Source organism: Chanos chanos, chromosome 6 (assembly GCF_902362185.1).
Source record: "Chanos chanos chromosome 6, fChaCha1.1, whole genome shotgun sequence".
NCBI classification, from domain to species: Eukaryota; Metazoa; Chordata; class Actinopteri; order Gonorynchiformes; family Chanidae; genus Chanos; species Chanos chanos.
The window spans coordinates 38,573,707-38,594,704 of NC_044500.1; the positions used below are offsets into that span (position 1 = coordinate 38,573,707).

The window sequence follows — 20,998 nt, forward strand, 5'->3', positions numbered from 1 at the left end:
GGAAAGGTTGATACCTTCACGTCATTATGTGTGTGTGTGTGTGTGTGTGTGTGTGTGTGTGTGTGTGTTTACGTTTGGGGGGGGGGGGGTCGAGGTCCCTTCCACCATTCCAGCTGTAGTTTTTACATGTGAATCAGGAATAGATATTTAAAACATTGAAAGAATATCACCTATGCAGAGAATGTAGGACAGCAATAGACACATCTTTCAACAAGTTTCCTCCTAAGTAAGAACATTAAATGCAAGAAAAGGAGGGTAGGAATGCTGACAGGCTTTGTTGCCACAGTAACACTTTATTCTGTGTGCTTTCTCTGAAGAAAGCGCTCTCAGGGTGCAAAAGAAGTTTGAAATCTGAAAGTTTCCAGCTGACATCTGGGTCTAAACGAAGATATTTAATAATCGAGTTGTAGAGCAAAGAAGTTACCCAAGCAGCTTAAAAAAAATCTAAGGTTTTAATGAAACTCCTTCTGCTCAGTTTACTGTTGGCCATGTGTATGGATAAAGTTGAAAATATAATAAATGAAGACATGAACGAGTCTTAACAGGGTTAATTTAATTGTATTCATTTAATTTCTCTTCTGGCTTTTTCACTTCATGGAGAGCATATGACTCAGGGGACCCTGAGGAGAAATTGAGTCTTCTGGGGTGTCACATGGTCTTTGGGTTGAAAATGAGGTCCTGTCTTTTTGATAAGACACTCACCCTGCTGGTGGTTGAAATGCGCGACAGGCTTGCAACTTACTGCAGGGCTCAGGCACAAAATGATTACAACCTTTTCAAACTCACAGGAGTGGACAGTGCACCCACCTGAAAATCCTAACAAAGAAACAGCAGAAGCCCAGAAATGGCCATTGTGGTTCTATATTGGATGATTCTGTGAACAGCGTGAGTAAAGCCCTGAGGGCCATGTTCTAATGCCTGTCTAAAAGATTTGAGGCAGTGCCATACTAAAAGAAGAGCTTTGAGATAAGTTTATGGGAATATAAACAACTTATGAGTTACAAACGTAAGCAAAAGGAGTGAATGAGCTTTATTTTATTTAATACAGTATGACGTTTGCAGCAAACACTGCCAAGTCAGTCAGTTTCAAAGGTAGGATGGTATTGTCTAAGCAAAAGGAAACTGTAGATTTTATGAACAACAGACAGTGTCAGAAGCAGGTTTGGGAGACTCAATATATGATTCCAGCTTTGGTTCAAAACAATTTGTAGGGTATGGTCTGTTAGTGCACTGGATATTCTGATGTAGAGGCAACAGAGAAGCTATCAGAATTTCAGGTAGAAGGAGTTATTATCACATGCTGTTACTGTTACCCAAGCGTAACCCTATTTGTGAACACCTAATTTCACAGGTTTTTGCTCACTGATTTCCATTGATGCACACTCACGCTAACATGATTGGATTACTCAGAACATGAAATGACACATCTTGGCATTAGCGATGAAATGGCTTTCGCCCTTTCCATTGGTGGCTATTCTCAGTTTCAACTGAGCTGTAAGAAACCTGTCTCACTTTCACAACACATTAGCAAGGGAGAGAGGGAGAGACAGACAAACAAACAGACAGACAGAATACACACTTGGCCTAAAATGAAACATACTGACCTTAAAATCTCCACTAAAAATTTGTTTTCTTAATTTTTTTGTGAACAAATAAAACAGTTATCCCACTCACTTCCCAGTGATCTAGCGTGAACCGTAGCCTTAATAGCATAACTATTACTGTGCAGGACACTACATTTTCCAAGTATGAAAACACAAACAGCACAAGGGGCTCAGCGCAAGCAATTAGTTAATGAGAAATGAGTCTGTGGCCCATGCTTTAGAATGACAGATAAATCCATACAGCACTTTTTAATATAAACCATGAAGAGCTTATCTTCACAAGAACAAGGAGAAACAAACTTATTCTACCAATTAGCAGAGTCTGAGGAGCATCCTCAGCACAGTCATTTATGAGGGAGACAGGTCTCAAAGCAGCTCTGCCGTCGCACAAACCAAGGGATTAATGAGCTGATGTGGAATTATTCTGGTGCCGGAATTTACTTTCAAGTCATAAAAACTACACGGGAAATGATGCACATTTTTGACTCGCACCAAATTTTTTTTTCCCACCTACCTCGCCTCCGAATGAGACTTTGGAAAGTTAGAAAACAAAGTTCCTCCGAGGAAGAATACTTGTTCTTTTTTTTGTATTTTTGATTGACTGACGGTTTCACTTCCTTTCTGAAAGTACCCACATCACACTATTACCATCAGAAATGTATCCTACAGATACGTACTGACAAAATACACCATACACATTTACACTGAGACAGGTCGCTCGATACCACCTGATTACAACATCAGTAGCACATGCTGAAACCATTTCTTTTTATGTTCCAAAGCTTATGACAACAGGGATCAAATCAAATAAAGAGGGGAAGGTAGGAGTCAAGGATGGATGCAGCTGAGGAGTTATAAAAAAAGGAACACCCTCTAGTATTTTCACAGAGGGGGGAGGGGGGGGGGTTGTGGCTCAGCTCAACCTATTTCCAAAATATCAAAATATTCTCATTCACACCTCTACCCCGTAATATTTTACTGGTACACCTGCACATTTGCAACATAATATATCACAGATTTCCCTGAAGAGAATGTTGTGGATGTAAATTTTCACAGATCAGTTAAAAAACCTGTCCCCGGGATTTTTTTTTTTTTTTAAACACATGAATAAAAGATTACATGGACACATCTGTTTTTCTACAAATAAGAAAAAAAAAAGATATAGAAAAGTAAATAGTGTTATCACAGTTGATTGTTTGCTTCCCAACACCTCTCCTTTTGTTTTGTTTCTCTGCGCTTTCGGTCTTGTGAAAAGAAAGGAAAGAAAGAAGAGAGGATTTTTTTTTGTTTGCTTTTGAATATCAGACGTCTCTGTTCCTGTCTGCTCAAAGCCATGTAACCTCCAGGTTTCACATTTAGCACACTGTATAATTACTGGCATATCTGAAGTGGAATATTTTGTGTGCTTCACATTTTAGTTTCATCTCATGGACCCCACTGATAAATTCACCATGGACTAATCACAGTAATAACGCCTAAGGTTGCTTTGAAAAGCATGTGCTATTTATCTGTTACAGTGGGACTTATGTCATTCTCCAATGAACCTTAAAAATATGAGTATTAAAAGAATAATCCAACAAGGACAATACAATGAAAGTTTATGGTGAATACACTGAAAAATGTACAACTGTGAAATGCATTTACTGATACACTGGGAAACTAGGCCCAGGGAGGTTATGGAAATCCAGCATATTACTGAAATGAGCAGTTATTTCTTCACCAACTCCCTTACACTGTGTATGTAACATCTATTTTCCTCTTGTACAAATAGGAAAGACACAGAGACAGTAATACAGTATTTTGATTAAAGAATTCTTGCTGTAAAAGTCTGCTGTCACAGTTGATAACATAGGTAGCTAGAAGACAACCCTTTCATCTTTTTTTCCTTTTCATCTCACTTCTTTTTCATCGTCACACATTTATTTTTTCATAGTAAGTTTGAGAATTCTTTTTTACTGAAGTTGGGGGAAATATACATTTTTAAGCATGAAATGTTTGGTTTTAATGGTTTCTCATTATTATTTCTAGATGTTTCCACTGTCAAATTTAACATCCCGAAGGCAAAAAAACAGGAACCAGGCGACAAATAAGGGGGCAGATACATCAGAGAATACTGTCTCCATACACTTCCTGGTCCATACAAGAACTTCCTACAGCAACAAGGCTAACCAGATGGCAATCAGCAGAAGTTAAGGACTAATATAAAAACTCGAGGGAAAACAGCTTGGAGCTGGAAACTGTTTTAAATATGACAAGTACAATGAGTTTTGTTTTGAGATGATTTCTGTTAGCTTGAACTTTGTTAAGTTTTGACGCTGGACTGAAAAAGGGGACAGATGAGTGATTTTAAGGAATTCATCTTTGTTTCATGAGCTTAGACTTTCCACGGGGACTCACAACAATCGTGGTGAGTTTTGTTTTTTAGCTTTGCAACCACAGCCTAAAGAAGCACAGTCTAAGCAGATCACCCAGAGGGACATCCCACAGAAGGATTCCTTTCTGAATTAGCCAGACAACTTCAGCTAAATCAAAAACTGCCAAACAGAAGAACAATTAAATGTTCCTGGTGGAATCTTGAATTCTGACCTCCTCCAGCGGAGAAATCCTTTGGGCAAGAGATCAAAGCTTTTAGTTGGCTATAATTCAAGCAGTAAAAAATAAATAAATAAATAAATAAACTGTGGGAATTGAAATGGACCGCATTCAAAATATCAACCAAAAATGAAGCAGCATAGTGGAACCCCAGTCCTATTCTGGACTGGTGTCTGCTCCTCTAGATGAGATAGCTAATGTGTAAAGGGTGGGAACTGAACCTGGCCCTTTTTCATTTGAGTGAGATGGTTGAGTCCTCTGGTTTTCTTTAAATGTGCTTGTTGTTCTGCATTCGCTATCACTGTCAATCTTGCTATAACCTGGAGTAAACTTACATTTATTATCATCTTATCTTGCTCATCAACTATGTGTTGGCATGTACATACAACGTTTAGATATAAAAGTAGTTTACATCCAATTTGCTTTTCTTACTCGTGTATAAAGCTTTTAGCCAAAGGATATAACATCCAACCATCTGTCTGCACCAAATGCTGGGTAATAAACTGGGAAGGTTCCCTGCAGGGCACAGCATTTTCACTTATTATTCCGGTCCATGGCCAACTTCTCTTCACTATTAACACCAACCTCTGCTCCAACCATAACCCTTACCACTCCCATTCAATACCTATTCATAACAACGCTTCAAACTCTGGTCAGCCACGCTAAGGTCCATGAACAACATCACATCTTCTTATTTAGATAAACAACGCTTCTTTGTAGACTGACATTTCATGAGCTTAGGAGCAAAAAACAGACGTGTGTCTACACCTCAATTAGTTAAAATAGAGCCAGTATTACTCTTAACTCCTGCTGTGTCTCACTAGGAGGAGAGCACAAGTGCATTAATGCATTAATGTTGTGTCCTTATTCCCTGAGAGCTACAGTGTGAATCAGGGCAGCAATATAAACCACATCCTGTGATCCTACAGACCTAAATAAATCAAAAACACTCCCCTCTCCCAAGACATAGATAACGCTCTACCCGTTTAAAAAGCAAAAAAGGGGCAAATAAACTGACGATTTCCAAATCCTCTAGTTCTTTTTTTTCTTTCTTTTTTCTTTCTTTACAGTACCAAGCATGTGTAGAATCGAGAATAGCAACCAACCATTCAGTCTCCTGCCATTTATCTTGTAGGTACTTAGTAGGAGAGGGAGGAGGAAAGAGAGAGGAACGGTTGAGCTGAGGGAGGTAAAAGAGACCCTCTAGCAGTAATTACACACACAGTCATTACTCTCCTTCAGAGCATGGATCGTGGGGATTGAGACTCCACTTTGCCGTATCTCTCTCTCTCTCTCCCCCTTTTCTTTCTCCCTCACTCTTTTTCTCTCCTTCCCCTTGTTCCCATATAGACCCCTTTTACCCTATCTTCCTGTCAGTCCTCCACAGTGCTGCTAGAACATTCCAGAAGGGTGAGTGATGGAATTCATATCTTTCGTTTAGTCGTGGGGAATATCTACTCGTTGGCCCCAACTGGTTCTGCAGGTGTTGACGAGTGAATGGAGAGATGTGTTAGCTCAGAAGAGAAGGGTCCATGGCACATAGCCAGATAGACCCTAAGAGAAACAGAGAGAGAGAGAGAGAGAGAGAGAGAGAGTATGGGCTTGATGTGATGTTTATTAAACCACGCTGAGCAGACCATACCAGCACTGGGCTTAAATGCCAACCTTGCTCATTGCCTTAGGAAGCAGGAGGAGCATCCTCCCCACTCCAGGTGTGCTTGCTTGCCTGCCTCCCCTGCTGTCTTTACCAGCTCTCCACACGGCTTGCCGTCACCAGATTTGTGAATCAACTGTCACATTGTAGTTAAAGGGAACATGTAAAGCAATTGATCCATGAAATACTTTTGACAGAGAAAAAGCCATAATTTTTTCAATTCACGCCAAAATGTGCAGACACTGACAGGAAAACCGAATAAAGGACCTACCAAACCCAAGGCAAAACTATGAACATTCTAGGCTCAAATCCTGGTCACGACACCTTTGCTGTCTGTGGTAAAGAACCACAAACAACTACACTGCTGACTGCATTCTCTTAAATGGGTAGATAGGTAGATAGAAAATGGATAAATGGGTAGATAGAAAATGTTGTTCTTATTCTCAAATCTATGAGGCAAACAGTGATATAGATATGGTTGAACTTATGGAAACTATGCTATTTTTGAGGTACAAGAGGCAGTGTGGTTCAGTCCAAACATATTGGAGGGAGTACATACCAGCAAGATGTGGCCATTGGATGGTGAGATGGAAACTTATGAGCTTGGCTAATTGGAACTAAGTAAGGAAAAAAAAGACACTCTGAAAATGTAAAATGCCTAGTTATAACTACATTTGGCTGGCAGCTTCATATATCAACCAGCTTCCTGACAATTTGTGCATTCAGTATCTCTATGTGCATTCCACGCCAAGTACGTTATGAACTTCCAAAAGGTGAGATTCAGAGGAGTGAGCTGAATGGAGAACAAAATGTCACCCCTTTCAAAGAGCTAAAAATAAGGTCCTTATCAAGCCCAAATGTCAGATTGAAAAGGGCTGTTTGGAGAGCTTGCCACGGAATCTTATTATGCAAGTGCATTTGTGCATATCTGCATATCCAGGATATATTATGAGAAATCTCAGAGGACACACGCCTGTTTGGGCAAGGTTTGAAAAAAGGAGGTTATGATTCTACCATTCATGGCTCCTACTTGTGACTGGACTTAAGTCACTATCTCCTTCCACAGGAGCCGCAAAGGTTGGTGAAAAACGTAAATTGTTGGTAATGAGACAGCAGAGTCTTAAGGCAGATTAAAAAGCTGGTATGATTTAAGGAAGTAGAGGTAAGGAATCAGATTTATTAAGTACAGAACAATGTAGAAGAACCTCAGTTTAAAAGATTGAACTCTTCTACATTTTAAAAGCCTACAGAAAGTCTTTTTGCATAGGTTGCCAAAAGAGAAGCGGGGCAAAAAAAATGTCTTCTTTATGATAATGACATTTTGACTGTAGAGAAATCAAATATTCCTTCCCACGGAGTTATATCTCTCACATTAGCCAAAGAGAAAGCAATATCTGAAAAATGTCGCCACCACGCAGAACAGCCACTTCAAAAAATGATCAATCAAATGCACTGCTCCTTCCCCCCCCTATTTAAGCTGTTGGGAAATGCATACCACAGCTAGAGTAGGCTAGTACGGATATTACCTTGCTCTCATGAAACGCAAATCAGATTGCTAATTTCAGATAAAGCTATTTCTTTATTTCCATTTTTGCAGAGCTGCCTGTGGCACATTTGAAATGATTTTTTTTTTCATGCCATGTGGATGCTATGCTTCTTAACCCCTCAAAATGTTGATGTATTGTTAGCCCAGCAAACTCACATTTCTGAAAAAAACATATTTCAGCTGTCAATTATGTAACATACCAAACTATATCCCAAGGCCGCTTAAAACACAGGTTCAGTGGTAAAAATAAATGTGGTACCTATCACAACGCTGCGTCTAACATCTCTCTTTATTCTTGAGGAAACAGCAGGTGTGGACAAGCAAAAGAAAGACAAACAAATAAATATGTTTGTATTTATGACACTGGGGAAAGTAGTCACAGTAATCGACTGATATTCGACTTAGTCGTAGGAGGAAGAAGCAACAAACAATCCAAAATCAATGTGGCAAATAATTTTGTTTCAGTTCAACTCTTAAAAGCTTTTTCAATCATCAAAATACTTCTTGAGCGACAGAGGTATGGTGAGTGCTGTACAAGGAAGAGGCACGGCCCTCAATATGCGTGATTGTTCTCTCAGCTGTTGTCTCAAACTGAGATTAGATGTACAGCTTTCTTCTCTGTACTCGGTTTTCAAATGCAAAGCGTTTGATGAACTGCACTCACGTGCAGAACCACGCCTTAAAGATCTGTTTCGTATTTATTAACATTATAATCCTTATTAGTAAGACAGGCTGCACTTTTGTCTGTCCCCACACCCCTGTTCTCTCACTGACTCTCCTTTCTGTTCCATCACTTTGCATTGCCCATCCGGTTTCATTCGAGATAGGAGCTGACGCTACGTTAGCTTGTGAAGTAGCACCAAAGACAGATGCGATAAAGACATGCTGTTATCACCCCTGACATGCACAAACAAAACTATCTTTTGATAAAAGTTAGCTTTTGACTTTTGCTGATGTCTCAGGAGATGTCCGCAGAGGGCTAGGGAAAGGGGATCAATGCGAAATGTTACTTTGAAATTGTACTGCTGTCAAAACCCTGTTCTGCCAGGTAAATCCAAATCAACTTTGAATTACAAAAGGGTGAAAAAAAAAAGTGTTGATATCTCAGTTTCCTTTTCTGTTTTGCTGTTAGCTACCTAAAAACATGATTCAGATGAACGATTAGCTAAGCAGTTTAGCTTGGTATGGTTGTAATAGTTGGACTTTGACTTGACTGACCAGCTGTCAACCTCTCTTTCTCTTCACTTTCTTGTTTATCAGTCACAAGAGGAGGTCAAATGTAAGGTTTTATTTTGAGGACTGTGGAAAGTAATTAAATGGGCATAATAGTCAGCAACCACTTACAACACTGTTGTTAAAACCAGAGCAACTTCCACATGTTATGAAGAAGAACAGGCTTAAATCAACTCCTTCAGAAATATTCAACTCAAATCTCTGTCCTTGAGCAGGGTTGTCAAGATGAACGCTAGCAGAGCACCAGGACTGCTAAGGATGCACAGTCTCTCCACCTTCTGATACTGTGTGTCCTTCTTACATTTACACTGTTTAGTCTATATGCCAAATCTGTCTCTCTGTGTTTGGGTTCATTAAACATATTTATATTAGAATAGGAACTAAATTAAAATTCAAACGTTTTTTTTTTTTTCTCTGTCTCTCCGTAATGATTAATGTTTGTGTAGCGCAGTCAGGAGAGACAGCGTTTTCTCCTGTCACAGAAGAGAAGGTGCCACGTCAACCAATCCCTGGCACTTCCTCCTCAACATCAAAAACTTCAAGAAAATTCAAGACGGTTATGACTGCTATGGAGGATCTCAAACAGAATATGAAAAGTACCGTTTCACAGAGAATTTTAATAATTCATGCAAAGTCACAGTTAAATTGTTTTTTTAAATTCTTATTATTCTTCTGACAAGGAATGAGGGGCACAAAGAGAATGGACTTTTTCATCATATCGTCCAATCCTGTATGAATATTGTAAAAGCTCTTCTGCACCAGACTGACAAATCCAATGAGTCCTCACTGCCACGGCATTGAATGTTCTCTGGTACAAAATTATTTCCAATCGTTTGTGCATTTTCCATAGCATTACTCCTAGAATTTTCATTGTATTGGAATGAACACGACATACACATAATACTTTGTACTAATTCTAGGTTGTTGTGTGGCTACGTCAAAAGATGTTAACATGGCACAACTGCAAACAGGAAGACGAAATACGCACCAGATGACAGAGGACAATCAATTAGAGTGCTGAAGAAAATAACAGAATGTATATAGCAGACAGAGACACATCTCCATAATATAATAGTCATTATTGTGAACTATACAAACATATTCTTTCATTTTACATATTATGAAAACAACAGAGGTCCCTTCAGTAACACAAGCATGTTCTTCACACCTTCCAATCTTGCTGCCATTGCTAATCCCTCCCAACCGCCGTAACAGAGAGTAGTGAAATTGCAAAGGCAATAAACAGCCTGTCTCAGTTCAATGCATCTGATCCTATTTAGGCATGCATCTTCTCTCATATGATGAAGGCCTGCAGGGATTACCATGAACTGCCATTCATAATAATGTAATACAACCAAAACTATGGGGGCTCTGTAGTCAGATATTGCACCTAGGTTACTGTAACCTAGGATACTGTAACACTGTTAACATATGATCAAGGCCTTTGCTTGAGGGAAATTATATTCAAGTGAAGAGATGGATATAACACCCCTTTTTTGCTGTGTAAGTGAACACTGCATGGATTAGTTTTCTTTCATTATTAGTGCAACCACAGTCTTCAACTGTATTCACAGCACAGTCATCAGTGTCACGGCTGTTGCAATGGAATACGAGTAAAGTTTTTCATTAATACATGAGCAAGTCTTCAGATCTGGACAGTATTTCCTGTTCTTACTGTTTTGAACAAGACCTAAAAAAAAAAAAAGAAAAAACCATGAAAGTGAAAAATATATTTAAATTTCAAATCTTTATGAGGGAAGTACAAAAAGAGAGAGATATTTTATGCTGTGATGTGAAAGAACTACAAAAGACCTTTCATTTTGCTGTTCTGCTCTCTCAGTTTCCCCATAGCTGGTTGATAGTGTATACATAACTACACATTCTTTATGTGTAACAGTTTTGGGGAGGGACACACAGTGGACATGTTGTGTCCCTATGCTAGTAGTTGCAGCAGTTGTTGTATTTCTTTGATATGTCTTGACAGTTATAAATGAATCTATTTTGAGTACATGTACTCCTTTGGAATCCATATGGACGTTTTATGTATTGTCTCAGATTATTTAAGCATTCCTGTCCTCTGAAACACCATCGGTCGACTACCTCCCTGACAGGTTTAACCATGTTTTACTGTTTTACCGTGCTGCACATCTTTTGACAGCCTATGCATACGAACTCTGAAAAACAAATATCTGAAACAAATTTCTGAAAAGGCCGGGGCATGCAGCATTTATCTGAGCGAAAGAATAATTTATTTCCAACCTTGGGACGGACGAGATTATTTCATTGTTGCTTTTGACTAGCATAACAGTCACCGACACAGAAGTAAGTGACAGAGAAGAAATTCCCATCTCACTGCACGCACGGTTAATTAGACTGTTGAGGACGGTACAGAATTGAAGTGTCTTCTGAACATGTCTTGGACTATTTTGTATATAGTGACAACATACGTGTAAGTACTTGCTGATGTAGACTCATTATATGCTGGTTAAATCTATTCTTACTCTCCTCATTCCCCAGAGGATCCTCTTCTCTTCCGTATTTCTACTCCGCCACAGGACTACAGAGACTTACTGATTATACATCCCTCTGTCCTACACCGTTTTCACGCTCTGTGTCCGTTCTCTTTTCTTCATGCTCCCACTCTTCACTTGTCTGGTTTTCTTTCATGATCAAAACCCACCCCCCCCAACCACATTAATTAACATGTAGTCTAATTTCCTGAAGATTAAAGGCAATAGAATTAAAAGAAGTGAGGAGGGGAAATGGAGGACAAAACACCTTTTGTGTTTCTGTTTGTGCAGAAGTGTAAGCGTTATTTTCCCACGTGGCTGATGATAGTAAAAAAAAAAAAAAAAAAAAGCCATGGCTGACAAAAATACCAGGCGTAATTTAAAGAGACAAAAGAAAGCTGTCTAACGTACGACACAGGTGCAAAACAATGCCGTGGTGATGATAATGGGTACGCACCAATTATTTTTTACTCAATATTTACTCATAATTTCATTGTCCTATGTTTGTTTGGACATGTGGAGGACTGCTGTATGAAAGAGTGCAGAATGTATGGGAGTGTAGAATGTATAGGAGAAGGGCAATGAATAAGAAAGTGAGGGAGGTAGATAGAGAAAGAGAGGAGAGAGAGAAAGAGAGGAGAGAGAGAGAGAGAGAGAGAGAGAGAGAGAGAGAGAGATGGACCGAAGGTAGATGTTCCGTGAGGGGTTGAAGTAAGTGCACTGCGGCTTTAAAAAGCTTATTAAACTGTTAAAAAACCAGATTGCAACATTGCCACCAGCCTCCTTAACCCTCCCTCCTGAGACATAGACAAATGTGCAGAGTGTGCTGTGATTGTGGGGTCCTGGAAGGTGGCGACTGAACACTAAAAGCCACTTATGCCTTCGCCACCGCTGCCCTTGTTCATCTAACTACGGCTCTTGACATTTACATCTACTGCAATTTGTAATAGACTTCATCACGGAAGCAAGAATCTAATGCAACACAGGTCACACTCTGAACAAGCTCCTCGAATTCAAACTCCTCAATGGACCGACACGCATTACCTAAAGACAGAGACCAGCCATAAATTATCATCCTTAAATCTGCACGAGGCTCATCACCTCGTTCCAAAACACTGATTAGCTGGGTCCTCAATATTTTTTGGTTCTTCCATCCATGCCGCATATGAAAATCCTAAGACAAAGAATGTGGAAAGAAGGGGTCTCATGGGGGTTTCTACCCCACAGCACTGACACAAGGGCAAATTCAATATCTCCTCTGATGTATGGAAATATATGCACAGCAAGACCCCATCAGCTTGCAGATGGATGTCCGAGCTACTCTGGCGATACACTCAGCTCCACAGCTTTCTCTGATGGCCCCCTGGGTCAAAAGAAACAATTTAGCCTGTTCTTGGGGGGGCTGTTGTTGTGGCCCCTCAGGTAAACAGTTATCTTTGTGCATTAATCAATGGCAAGCCCCCACCCCCCCACACACACATACATACAATGCATTTCCTCACACTCCACTGCCTCTGAGGCGAGGTATGTATCTGTAGGCTCGAGTTTTAAACAACAACACATTCTGAAAACATCTCCGTTTTCAAGATTCAAGATTATTTTTCTCGTCTTCTGGACAACTCTCATCTTTCTCACATCACAAAACACTATATCAGAGTGAGAGAATGTAGAATCTTCGATTTTGAAATTCCTGTCTCCTGTCATGTATATGAAGGGACATGGCTTACATAATCTATTTCAAAACTATACATTAAAGGTTGCATTCTCCCAAAGACAACTTAATGTTGTGAGGATATTTCTGAAACACCAAATAATATTCTGCGTTATTCCCACGATTCTCGGTAAAGTTTACATGCATATGAATTAGACCATCTCTCTAAACATTGCTGTGAGTTAATGATAATCATTACCAAGCGGCAATGTCAAGTGGTTCAACGCCTTTTTCAGTTTTTTAACCACCAACAACTCAAAGCATAGGTTCTCATAACCTTGGTGCTTGTAATTACCACATAAACAATAACAATACTAATGTGACTCCAAATGAGCTTAGTGACTCTAATGTTTAGCCGTGAAGTGGGTTTGGTAACATATGCAAGTCACTCACCCAAGAGGCTTCTCCAGACGACTGGCTGGTGAGCCCACAATTTCTCCAAGGGTGCAGAACATCTGACCCAAAAAGTCCTGGAGGAGCAGAAAGGAGAGGGAGCAAGAGGGTAAAACGGGTGGAGGAATGGCGGTCCTATACACACAAGGTAAGGGATAATCATATCTCACAGCAGAGGTTCTTCTGTTCTCTAGCTACAGTAGTAAAAGGAAAGGCATAGACGTACGCTGGATTCGGACGGCTTCCGGGAGGGAGAGCAGGCAGCCGGATTAACAACAGAGTACAGCATGTAACAGAAACCACAGAACACAAAAACAGTACCCAAAACTGGCCACTCCAAGGCCCAGACCCTAGCACCACAATCCAAAATCGTTCCAAAAACAGTGAGAATATACAGACAAACCACCATGAGCAAAACTTAAAGCAATAAAAAAAAAAGAAAGGATATGCAGGGAATATGCAAATCATATTTGGAATCCAAATATATTTTGTATGCAAATGTAAACACATATGATTTGAGACAGTAGTTTTGACTAATTTGTGAATGAATGGCTTGCACAACGCTTTTTGTCTCCATTTAAATTCCTCTCCAACTGTTATAGCCAGAGCAGTACCAAAGACAAAACAGCCATTTTCCTAGCCGTGTTAAATAACCACAGTTATTACTCATTCTCAAACGCTGACCAACAGTATTTTTGGATTCAAAAAGCTTTGAGAGCAAAGGAGAAAATATCAAAACTACTCTACGTGAGGATAGTCAAATGCACTTCACTGAAATGAATTTAAATCAATCAAGTCAAATATTATAAATTTTGTCTTATACTGAATGGGCATTACATGGAATACAAACAGTATGGGAAATAGCTTTTATTCTTCTCAATATTAATTATTCAGAGAAGTTTATGACATTCAGTCATATATTTGGATCTCTGAAATGTGACGTAATTTGATTTGCATATGTCCAGGGGTCCCATTTATGGTGCATGCAGGTTATATGATCTGCTACATCTTGTGATGTCACCAACAGTGAAGTTCTTTTCCACTCACGTGTTTCGACAGGTCAGGACTTTTAGAGTCAACATCATATCTGTAAATGAAGAAAGAAAAACAGCCAGTAAGCCCTGGTCTCCACAAGTGAACACACACTGGAAAATGAAATGTCTGAAGTGATATTTTACAGATTTAAATAATTTACTGAGGAATATGCATGAATATCACAGACCAATCACATATCACATAATCACACTGCTTTTTTACATTGGACTGAAGAAAACAGTATGTTTTCACTGATTCATATCAACTTTAAAAGCCAGTGCTATCATTATGAGGACATTATGAAGTGGCTTAAAAATTGAGATTAGGATTGTGTGTATGTATGTGTGTGTGTGTGTGTGTGTGTGTGTGTGTGTCTGTGTCTGTGTCACATTTCAAGTCTTATTTACATTTCAAGTCATCCCTTACCTCAATCTCACAGGGTCCTAACCCATTATAGAACTGTCATATATCATTATCTATATGTTAAACGAGGCTGTCAGGGTGGGTATTTGAAGAAGTTCAAAGGGTCTTTTGAGTCTTTTGAAAGGACTTAAAGGGGGCAGAGGCTGTCTGTCTTCAAACAGACAGAAATGGAACTCACCATGACACTTCGTAGCAGTTTTCCTCACATTCAAACAATTGTTTGAATGAAGAATCATTCATCCAATAATATGAAAGTAAGACAATTAACTTTTAAAACTATCCAATTCCAAAACCATTTTGATTAAAACGACACAATGCTCCCTAAGTATTACTGTGTAAATCATGATATGATTAACATACTATGAAATTCTCTACAAAACTATGTAAGCTCAGGATAAGGAAATCTGAACACAATTTTAAAAAATATTTTTTTTTTTTAATTGGCCCATGAAATAGCCCAGTTAAATGAAACAATGGAAAATCATTGTAAATCTGAACTCATATTTGTTAATGCAGAGGTCTTGTGCAGTCTCCCTGATTTCCATGCAAAAGAGCTTTTTAAGTAATGACAAAACCACATTTCAGATCTTCTCTCTATGCAAAACAAAGCTTTGTTCGTGTTTCCCTGTGAAAGTCATATCTCTGTGCCTGAAGATGTCTTATTCATATCATTCTTATTATTCAGAATATTCTTAATAATATCATATTAAACTTGCCTAGCCGAACACCTCTTGAGAACAGAACTGGACATTCAGCTATGTGAAAGACTATAATCTGACTCAGGCTTTGATTGCTTGAATAACAGCCAAGTTTAGTGAGTTTTTGTAAGTTTAGTATATACATAAAATCATAAAACCATTAACTGAAATCCACACAATGAGTAATACACCAATGACAGTCTAAGTATAGGACTATGTTATAAACACTGGGAAAGAAATCATTAAAAAATTAACCGAAGCATAATGTTTAATTATACATTAAGCTATTTACAATGCTGATGTGTGTGATGCAATGATGTCTCTAATGAATTCTACAATGTGGGAGTAGCAAATGAATCAAAGTCTATTCTCTCTCATCTCCAAGAGTTATACCTGTGCAGAAATAGATTTTATACACTATACGTAACCATTTAAAGTTGAAACCTCTCATTTTTACAGACTGCAGTTCAACAGGTGAAGCACAGAAATTTCATTAAAATCACAAACCTGACTGACAAAGAAAACATCCTTCAAACTTTTGACAAAAAATCATCTCACAGCAAAAAAAAAAAAAAAAAGATCTTTTGAAATTTGAAGTACTCACAAGTCAAAGCGTAAGTTCTGCTTCTCCTCGAAGAAGTAGTCTAAGATGAACTTTCTGACAAAGTCTGGATTAAGCGTGTTGTCAATCACCTCTGTTCTTCCAAACTAGGGTTTAGAGTGACAGGCAGGTCACAAGAGAGAAAGATGGGGGAACAATATGAGAGGAGAAGGAACATAATGAACAGTGGAGAAAAAGAAAAAGAAAAAAAACAGAGAAATTACAGCAGTTAGTCAGGTGAACAGAGAATTATGAGTTAGGCTGGAAATCCCAGCTTCTTTTGCAACTAAAAAAACATCTAACGAGTGTGCTTCCCAACCCCCACAGCCTTCCGCTCCACTCCGTCTCCCAGGCTCCAGAAACACATCTCAAGCTTAAGGATTGATTTGCTGAGGTGAGAGCTCTCACGCTGGGCAGAGAAGACGCAGTGAAGATGCAGATCCAAGCTGCCAGTACTAATTACAACTGTGTGCCCACTCATCAAGCACAAGAGCACAAGACATTGGTGACAATTACGCCCGTTTAATTAGTAGGATTTTTCACTGAACAGTGTACGGTTCCGGGGAAAACCAGCGAGGAGCACAGTACTCAATTATTTAGCCTATTTTCCTCAAAGGGGACAAAATAATGGTAATTGTACCCTGCCTTCATTCTTTAAGTAAATGTGATATGGACAATGCTAAGCCACCTTCTGTGTAGTTGTGTGGTGCATTGCTTTCCTGGTTCTGTTCCTGATACTGTGCAAGCTGCTATTTGTTCACACAGCAATTTGTGTTTATCATGAATAATTCAGTGTCAGAAAGATCTAAGATTGCATAAATAAATAAAAACCTTATATGCAGAGCCTTTTATCATCAATTGATGCTTAAAAGATGTTGAATAAAAACGGTAACAGTGTTTGCCTTTATCTAAGCACGGAAGCAAATGCATGCTATGCTCCCTACCCATATGTAATTCAGTGCAGTAGCACATATTATGGTCATGCTTTAGGCAAAGTAGTTACATAAAGAAAATCAGAAGGGCTGTCAAAGTCCACACATATACCAGACATGAGACTGGATTCGGATACATTTCCTATCTAATCGGGTGTCGTGAGTTTTCTTGTATATATTTTTGTCTCAGTGCATATCAGTTATTAGGTAAAGAGCGAGATATTATGCACTGAGAAGATTCATACAGTACAAAAAATGTGCACTTCAAAACAACATATGAAGCCATACTTCATACAATTGCACAGTCATATCATTTTTTTTTTGTCATAGCAATAATATGTAAGATCTCATTCAGTAACCTGCACAGGTTAAAATCAATAGGTTCTTCAACAGATCGTTTGCAAACTTTTCCATCCAAGTCCCATGGTAACTCTCAGGATGAGCGCAGGATACAGTTTTTATTTCTGAATAATCAACCACATAACCTAAGAGTGACTTCAGCAAAGAGCTGAATTAGTGTAACCTTTACTGGGGCATCCAGGCTGTGAGCCCTGTAGCAAGCAAACACTGGTTTGAAAATAAGTGGACAGTATTGCTGTAATGAATACCTCTCCATGCAGAACACTTCCTTCATGTTAACTGAATATATTAGTGGTAGCATCATCTTAATGGAGCCTTAATTTAGTTCAATTACATGTGTTTGTATGAGCTATACGGGCTGATTTTACTGAATCTCTCAAATATTGAAATAGCTCATTATGTGATGCCGTATTGAAAGATTTTCTCCACAAACAAAGTTGTGATAGCACAGCTCTGTTTTAAAGCAGCATTTGCATTTTCTCTATTATTTAAAGCAAACAGGTTTTTTTCTGTGTAGCACTGGGGTCTAACTGAGGGATAACTCATAAATAAATGAATAAAGAAAGAAAGAAAAACTTACTCTAGACCTTAATGAGAACAAAGGTCACAGCCCAAAAATAAATAAATAAATAAATAAAATTTGAGCCAGTGCACTGCAAGGTAAAAAAACAACTTGATTATATTTGGAAATTTGCACACATGGCAAGTCATGTTGAAAAATCATATTGTGTTTCAGCCAGAGAAAAAGGAAGCCACCAATTTTTAAAATGTTCATTTGCTGGCAACAGGCTGCTGATCTGATGAGAATCAGACATGAAATCTCTGGTCTCAAGCCTTATCTCACAAACAAACCAGTGCCAAGACAATTCTATCCTTGACTGGTCACAGAAAGCACACACACACAGAACTGCCAACATACTCTGGTCATCCTTTAAACACAAGCTCCCACACAGCCACACAGGGAAAGAGCCTTTATTCTGGGAAATCAATCCACATGTGATAACTGTCTTTTTGAAATCTATTCTTGTGTTATCATTTGGAATGTTCTGGAAACTGAACCAGTTCTTCCTTTTTGTTCTTTGTCAACTCTTCTCCAAACAGTCATCTCCTATATTCCACACAGATTAGAAATTTGGCACTGTTCACTGGTAGCAACATGGATAGAGTTGGGCTTGATTCCTCAAACAATCATACTTCAACTATTTTATTTTTTTGAGTCCTTCTCTTGAGCACCGCTTCCTAAAGATGTCTCATATAGTCCATCCATGGGTATGAATCTCATGACGCGAGCGGATGACCAGTAGATTTGGATTTGAAACTCTTGTATGAGCAGAAACCTACTTCACCCTAACAGACTACAGAGACATTAGATATGGAGGAGTGACTCACCCAGAGATCCGCGACACACTAGCAAAACAGAATGAATCATCCAATACACAGAAAATGGAAGAAAAGGTCAAGCTTGTCAGATTGCCACAAAACAACATCGCATCTGCATACTATCCGACCAAACGAATCCTCACTCGCCGTCGACGGAGGAAGGAAGCGGCTCTAATGACTGCTATTCTGAGTCTGGGTTCACCACCGAGTGTCACAGGGCAAGTGTTGTGAATTGGATTTGCACTGGAGTGGAAGAATGAACTTTAAGATCTCAGAACTTTAAGATTCCATCAGAAATGTTAAATAGATAAACAAATGCACAGGTAAAACATCCCAAAGATTCTCAGTTACCTACTTAATCATTGAAAAAAAAAAATAAACACAATGAATAAAAAAAAAAAAAAAAAAAGACAAACCCATTAAGTAAATTATTTTCCACACTGACGCTTGATTTCCTTAATGACGCGTTTCTCCTCTAATTCACATTGAATCATTGCTGTCTGATGATAAAAATAGACTAAGCTAAGAAGTGATGCAGAGCTACATTTACTGTAATGGCCAGCTGTCATTGCCCACACAGTCATCTACAAGTGTCCTGCAGGTGCGTTCATCTGTCGCTAACTTTCAGCCTCGCATGTCGAAAGTTATTCACACAAACAACACAAAACTGAATCATTCGCCGCGGCTGGAAACTCAGAGAATGTACCGGGAGAGTAAAACAGCCATAAATTTCACTCGAAACACTTGGGCTCTCCTCCTCCTCTGATTCATTAGTTCAATTTTCATAGAGAAAAGGGAACGCTGTAGTTTATCCCAACAGCGGTACAGACTGAAGATTAACAGATTTACAGCGGGCAGTTTTAAAAAAGAAAAGTGAAGCTAAAACACACAGTTAGTGAGAAAGTGGGTTGCTTGTTAGCAGGAGTCAGGCGGTGAAGCTGTTTTGATGGTGGAGGAGAGGAGAGGAGAGGAGGGAGGAGGAAGAGGAGGGGTACAAACTTGACCACATGCTGTGTGAGAAGAGACTCAGGTGATTTGTTCAGTGAAAGCCAGCAGTAGAAACCCTAGGAACACAACATTTCACTGGAGGAAAGTTTCCTATCTAACTGAAAAAGAGAGAAAAAAAATGGTTGGGTTTTGTGTGTGTGTGTGTGTGTGAGAGAGAGAGAGAGAGAGAGAGCGCGTGCGCACACGCGTATTCAATTTTTTTGTTCTTGCTCAATCTACGATCATCTCGCAGGGGAAAAGATTCCCATCAAATTGAAAAATAAAGTGCCTGCGCATTTATGTGTGTGCGTGCGTGTGTGTATGTGTGTGTGTGTGTGTGTGTGTGGGTGTGTCTGTGTGTGTGTGAGCGTGTGTCTGCGTGTGTGTGTCTCTGTTTGAAAAGTAAATGTTAGTGTTTTTTGATGTCGAACTGGATGTATTGGAGGACTGTGTGAGCTCACCTCTCGCCACTGTTTGGTCTCCACTCCTTGGGTGTACAGGACACACACTGTGAACAGGGAGATGTTGACATGGATGACGTCAGATATTTAAAAAAAAAAAGTAAATAAATACAAACAAACTTACCAATAAAACATACATTTGTTTAAAACCATCGGCTGTGAGGTTGCGTTCTGCTAAATAAGCGGAATAATTTTTTTTTCAAAGGTTGTGTGTTATTAGTGTTAACAAATTATTAGCAATGAAATATTTTTCAGAGTTGTTATAATCCAACAAAACCTCGGTAAGAGTAAAATGGTCTCCAGATATTTCCACAGCAGAATTTGTTCATGCCACGATAGAAGGTCAGAAGGTCAGAGGCAGTTCAAATTTCAAGTTCTTCTTTGATTCAATCACGCTCTCCCTCTCCCTCTCTCTCTCTCTCTCTCTCTCTCCCTCTCTCTCCCTCTCTCTCTCTCTCTCTCTCTCTTTCCCTCTCTCTCTCTCTCTCTCTCTCTTCAAATTCAAGGCCCAGGAACTATAGTGAAAGGCACAGACACTCTCATCCCTTGTATGCTTTTCCATGAGTTCATTTGTGTTCAAAGGTTCACTTTCACACATAGGCCTTTTTTATGTGATGAGGCCTTATATCACAGTTCAAGGCAGCAACAAGGAGAATTATCTCACAGCTTTCTCACTGAAAAAAAAACTGTGTAGTTCAGCAACTAAAACATACATTCACATTTACTGTGAGAAAAAGGGGAAATGGATATTTGAAAATTAGAAAAGAGGGAGGTCTGCTCATTAGTTGGTTATATATGAGTTTTTGTCACTTTCTCCCAATTTGGAATTATAAATTACATGATGAAAATGGAATAGGACTGTTGGTTTGCGAGGTTTT

General features: G+C 39.1%; 1 protein-coding gene across 3 annotated transcripts in view; it reads right to left on the minus strand.

Annotated features, from left to right (window-relative positions):
* The window catches only part of cpne5b (copine Vb), a 75,409-nt gene that overhangs the window by 37,005 nt on the left and 17,406 nt on the right, over nucleotides 1–20,998 (minus strand). Inside the window, exons 3-7 of one of the 3 annotated variants that reach the window (XM_030776746.1) lie at nucleotides 20,121–20,167; nucleotides 16,004–16,107; nucleotides 14,291–14,330; nucleotides 13,470–13,484; nucleotides 13,244–13,320 (exon numbers count right to left, since the gene is read on the minus strand). In XM_030776746.1, coding sequence (XP_030632606.1) covers nucleotides 13,244–13,320; nucleotides 13,470–13,484; nucleotides 14,291–14,330; nucleotides 16,004–16,107; nucleotides 20,121–20,167 — 283 coding nt within the window. Of the gene's footprint in view, nucleotides 1–13,243; nucleotides 13,321–13,465; nucleotides 13,485–14,268; nucleotides 14,331–16,003; nucleotides 16,108–20,120; nucleotides 20,168–20,998 lie in introns of all 3 variants that reach the window. The other 2 variants (XM_030776745.1, XM_030776747.1) reach the window with 2 other exon arrangements.